Source organism: Geospiza fortis, unplaced genomic scaffold (genome assembly GCF_000277835.1).
Source record: "Geospiza fortis unplaced genomic scaffold, GeoFor_1.0 scaffold213, whole genome shotgun sequence".
Classification (NCBI taxonomy): Eukaryota; Metazoa; Chordata; class Aves; order Passeriformes; family Thraupidae; genus Geospiza; species Geospiza fortis.
In genome coordinates, this window is record NW_005054399.1 from 1,636,916 (window position 1) to 1,642,547 (window position 5,632).

General features: G+C 53.4%; 1 protein-coding gene across 1 annotated transcript in view; it reads left to right on the forward strand.

Moving 5' to 3' along the window:
- The window catches only part of SLC9A3R2 (SLC9A3 regulator 2), a 31,278-nt gene extending 25,646 nt beyond the window's left edge, over positions 1-5,632 (forward strand). The window contains exons 4-7 of the mRNA XM_031061071.1: positions 73-226; positions 2,328-2,371; positions 2,778-2,840; positions 4,899-5,632. Coding sequence (XP_030916931.1) covers positions 73-226; positions 2,328-2,371; positions 2,778-2,840; positions 4,899-5,057 — 420 coding nt within the window. The 3' untranslated portion in view covers positions 5,058-5,632. The remainder of the gene's footprint in view (positions 1-72; positions 227-2,327; positions 2,372-2,777; positions 2,841-4,898) is intronic.

A 5,632-nucleotide genomic window follows, 5' to 3' on the forward strand; every position in this document is an offset into this window, starting at 1 on the left:
GAAAGAGAAGGGTCTGGGAGGCAGGAGCAGCCCCATGGGCCGGGTTTGGGCTGTGATGCTGTCCCTGTGCAGGTGAACGGGATAAACGTGGAGGGGCTGCGGCACTCGGAGGTGGTGTCCCACATCAAGGCCAGGGAGAGCGAGGCCAGGCTGCTGGTGGTGGACCCCGAGACAGACGAGTACTTCAAGAAGCTGGGGGTGACCCCCACGGAGGAGCACAGCAAAGGTGAGGCCTTCCTTTCCCAGGGTGGCTCAGGGTGGGATCCCGGGAGGGAGCGAGGCACAGTCACATTTCCCTCCTGCCTCATCCCTCACTGGTTTCCTGAGCACCACCCAGCTATTTATAAATACTGAGAATACAGCCTCCCCCTGCCAAAAATCACTTTGTGGCTTTTACACGGTGAATAATTAACTCTGGAACTCGCTGCCACCCGGGCTGGGCTTTGGGATACTGGAGCACGGGTACTTGCGTGTATGTACCCAGCAAAAACTAACAGCAAGGTTAGGACTAAGTCTTTTGTCCTTGGCTGTGTGTGGCAGCCATATTGACATCTTCACTGTCATGCTTTTTATAAGCTACAAGAACATAAAATTTGGTGGGTGATTGGTTGATGGTTTATCATCATCAATGGGGGGACCCTTCAAAGCCAGGTTGGACAGGGCTGCTCCAGTGGAAGGTGTCCCTGGGTGAGTTCAAGCTCCGTTCCAACCCCAGTCACTCCACAATTCTGTGTTCCCTGGCTGCTCTTTGCTCCAGTGAAGGAGCCGTGGGCACTGCAGAGTCCCCGTGCAGAGGGAAGGGCTCCACGCTGGCTGAGCAGGGCATGGCTGGGGCAGGGATTGTTCTCCTGGCTGCTGAAACCTGGCAGGGAAAGCTGCTCATCCCCTGCCCTGCTCCAGCCTGGCCTGTGCCCTGCTCAATGCCCAGCTCTGTTTCCCAGCACAGCTGCTCCTTATCTGACTCCCTGGGGTGCTCAATGGGCAGATTTGTCCCCAGAAATGGGTCAGGCACTGCTGGGGAGCCACAGGGTGTCAGATGCTGCAGGAGGAGCAGGGCTGGCTGCTGGCACTGCCACAAAGGAGCCCTTGTTCCAGGAGGGGACTGGGGAGGGAGGCTGGGGGCTGCGGCCCTGCGTTCACAGGGAGCAGAGTTTGGCACCTGCCAGGTAACAAAGGGCTCTGGTAAATCCTGCTGTTTGCTGGGTGAGAGGAAATAATAGTAATAATAATAATAATAATAATTGTCCTCTTGAACTGAGCTGCTTTGACCTCAGACTGGCACTTCCCAAGCCCTGCAGCTCACCCTGAGCACCTCAGCCTTTCACCAAATGAGTGCCTTTTAGGTGAAGTATTTCTAGATGTGGCTAATTTGGTTTTGAAGTCCAGTCCCACTTTTCTATTCCTTGTCATCTGAAGCTTGTTTTTCATTTAAATAATTAAAAATTTAGCTACTTATGATACCAGAGACATAAACATCACTTCTGTGTGAGCTGGCTCTTCTGATGCTCATTGCTCAGAGCTTATCCTGCTCTAAACACGAGTCCAGCATTCACTGCAATAAAATATTTAAGGATCCCAAACCCACACAGAGGTTTTTGCACCAGCACGCTCTCAAAAATCATGATTTAAGTTTATTTTTCTGCTTTGCCCCAGAAATTCCTGCAGTCTGCAGTGATGCAGCCCCCAAGCAGTCCCTAGGGAAAGCATCCAGGCTTGACATGATTCAGTTATTAATCCTGTCCCAATTAACACATCTGTTAGTCTGGGACAGAGACATGGTAATGCCTGGGGCAGTGACTTGATCGTGGTGACTGGCAGCTTAAATGCATGAAATTTGCCATTGTGTGGGCTATTGTTAGAGTAAATCATTGGAAGTGAGCAAAAAAAAAAAAAAAATAAATCCAGAGTGCCTGGAGAGCAGGTTGTGTGTCAGACACTGCTGTGACAACACCATGATGGGGATTTTCATGGAGATTTTTGAGCTGGCTTTTAAGATTTTTGATTAACGAATTTATGAAAAAAAAACTAATGGTAAAAAAAAGAAAAAAGGGCAGGATAGTGGCTCTAGAAGGTTACTTGGTCCTCCTGCTGGCAGGTGTTTTCCTCTGATCAAAGGGGTGAAGTGGAGTGAATTCAGGGGATGTGGTTCTAGAAGGGCCCAGGGAGAGGGGAAAGGCTTTTGTGTGGAAACAGCACAGAGTGAGGGGACAGGATGAGCTGGTGGGGTGGGCAGGAGCAGCAAGGGTGGGTGCCAGGTGGTGCTGCTGAGGCAGCAGCCCCAGCTGAGGGTGCTCACTGTGTGCTCTGTGTGTGTTTGCTGTGTCCAGGTGTGCCACCCCAGCCCATGACAAATGGATCTGCACAGACTCAGGTGAGTCCTCACCTGCCCCAGGAAGGGCTGGAGTGAGCAGGAGGGATCAGGGGCTGTCCCTGGCTCCCTCCTGTGCCTGGATGCTCAGGTCCCCAGGGCTCATTTAGCTCAGCTTTGCTGCTGCCTGGTTTAATTGCTGCCTGCTTTTAATTGCTGCCTGCTTTTAATTACTGCCCACTGCAGCTCTAATTCAGGGGTTGGACAAGGGCAGTTTCAGCCCCATTCGGTGCCAGGGAGAGAGGAGGAGGTGCTGTCCCGGTTCTGCTGGGGCTGGGGGGTCTGTGGGGCCCCAGGGGCTCCCCTGAGCAGCAGCATCCCCTCCCTGCAGGCCCCATGCCATCCCTGGGGGTTTATTGTGTCCAGCTCTGCCTGGCACACACCACACTGACATTTTCCTTTCCTCCAGCTGAACGGGGGATCCACATCTTCATCTCACAGCGACCTGCAGAGCCCTGGGAAGGAATCCGAGGTAAAAACCCCAAAGAAACACCTCCTGTCCCCTGCACAGCCTGCTGTGGGTGCAGTCCTGCCCACAGTGCTGCGCAGGGATGAGGTTCCAGTTTATCTCCCAGATTTGGGTTCACTGTACCCACCCAGCGACCAAACCCAGGCTTTCCTCTCGTCCTTGCACCGGGGGGTTCCCTGGGAGCTCCTTGGGCAGTGATTCCTGCTAGGATAGTTTGGGAAATGAAGGGATGTCTTCAGGATTTGGGATCTCAGCTAATTACACTGGCGAGCTACAGCAAGGCTGGGGACCCATGAGGAACAGAGCTGTGAGGCTCAAGAGCTGCTAGCAGGACTAAAGCCAGAACTGGCTTTATATAATATTTTTAATTTATAATTTTTTTAGTTTGGAGCACAGTGAATTTCTCACAGTGTTTAAAGGAGGGGAGGAGCTGGTTTTGGTGGCAGGCTGGGCTGAAGGGGTTTCTGTGGTGTGGCTCAGCACTGCAAAGGGGCAAAACTCGTTGGGCAAGGTGAAGTGGCAGCCAAAAGTCAACACAAGATTGGCATTCTCAGGCGTTAATAATTCAGCAGGTTTTTTTCCTCTTAAAATACGAAGTGGGGATTTGCAAAGTGCTCAGAAATTTATCTGTAGCACAAGGTTCTGCTATAAATAGAGCAGAGTCTCCATGCAGGTGCCCTGTGGGGTCTCTGCCACGCTGTGCCCTGCCCCAGGAGCCCTGGGAGCAGCAATGTGCCAGCCCCAGGTGCTCAGGTGGCCTCTGTGAGCACCCAGAGCCCCTCGGGCAGCAGCTGTGCCCAGCGCCTGCAATCTGCCCCTCTCCCTGTGAGCCCTGAATAATGCATGGCCCGATGCAATGCTCTGCCCTGGGAGCTCCGGGCTGTGTCCTGTCCTCTGGGGAGCCTTGTGTGTCCCCGAGCCACCCTGGGGCTGCTGCAGGGTCACTGCACCCCCAGGCAGAGTCCCTGGCGGGGAGAAGGTGGAGAAGGGGCAGTGCTGGAGCCCTCCTGCCAGGGACACACCCTGGGGCTCTTCAGGGCTGTGCTGCCGGTGGAACCCTGGGCACGGCACAGGGAGGGGGCTCTGACCTAAAAAAACACCCCAGGGCTTTTGCTTGTTGTGCAGGATGGAGGAAACCCTTCCTGGGAGGGGTTGTTGAGCCCTGGAGGTGCCCAGGGAGGTGCCAGTCCCCAGAGGAACACCTGGGTGACAAGGTGGGCATGGCACTGATGTGCAGGGATGCCCCTGATGAAGGGGAGAGAAAGATACACCTGACTCCATTGATATCAGCAGGCTAATTAATGACTTTATTATACTATATTATTAATGACTTTATTGTACTATATTATTAATGACTTTATTGTACTATATTATTAATTACTTTATTATGCTATATTATTCTATACATCTAAAACTGAATCTGCCCAGCACTCAGCTCTGCACACACTGCCCAGAATCTTGTGCCTGTCACCCGACAGTCCTGACACACACATACACATCTGGTCCTGACAGGCCAAGGAAACAAAGCACCCTCACTGTGGGGAAACGATTTCTGTATTGCATTCTCCTTTTGCACCAACACGGGCGCAGCAAATGACAGGAATTGTGTTTTCTTTCTCTGAGCTTCAGAGAACGTGAGCCCCAGAAATATTCCTGGGAAGACTTGTGCCTTGCTTTTCTCTGTGGGGAGAAATGTGGGGCTGCAGGTGTGGGGCACAGCTGGGGGGTTTGGAGCCTTGGTGATGCCCTCAGGGGCAGTGGCATGGGGCACAGCTGGTGATCCTGGGGTTTCCAGCCTGGGGATGCCCTGAGGGGCCCTGGGCACTGCAGTGCTGTGCCATGGGGTGATCCTGGGGGGTTTGCAGCCTGGAGATGCCCTGAGGGCCTGTGCCATGGGGCACAGCTGGTGATCCTGGGGGTTTGCAGTCTCAGGGATGCCCTGAGGAGCCCTGGGCACTGCAGTGCCATGGCACGGGGCAGAGCTGGGGGGTTTGCAGTCCCTGCAGTGGGGGCTGTGGGCGCTGCAGTGCCTGGCAGTGCCGGCAGCTCTGTCCCTTCCAGGACGGTGACACGGACAAGAAGGACCCGTTTGAGGAGAGCGGGCTGAGCCTGAGCCCCACGGCGGCCGAGGCCAAGGAGAAGGTGAGGGCCAAGCGTGTGAAGAAGCGAGCGCCGCAGATGGACTGGAACAAGAAACGGGAGATTTTCAGCAATTTCTGAGCCCCGCTGGCCGCTCCCCTCCCGCCCAGCTCGGACCTTTCTGAGGTGCCTACGCCTGTCCTTCGGTGTCCACGTGAGATGCTTTGTGCTCTGCTCTTCACTGGTTGCTTTTACAAGGCGTATTTTAAAGCCCTTTTTATTTTTATTTTTATTATTATTGTTGTTATTATTATTGTTATTATTATTGTTACTCACCAGCGATTCTCATAAGAAAAATGTGACCAAAGCTCCTTTTCTTGCTTGCTCTGAGCCTGGCTCCGGCTGCCTGCCGTCCCTGCTCCTATGAGAAAGGACTGGAAGAATTTTAACTCTTGTTTCTTACCTGCAGCATTTAGGCTTCTGTTACTTCTTTTTTTACTTTTTACGTGGGGTGTTTTGGCTTTGTGGGTGTCCCAGACTGAGCCCCGTGGGATGCTCAGGGCCCCTGTGGAAGCATCTCATGGCTCATGGTGGGGGTGCCAGGACCCCCCTCCCCAGCTGCCCAGCATCAGCTGCTCCCACCGTGGGACAATGGACTGTGGCTGGAAATTGTTTGTTGGCTTTGCTGTTGAAGCAAAAACATTTGTTTTGTTGTT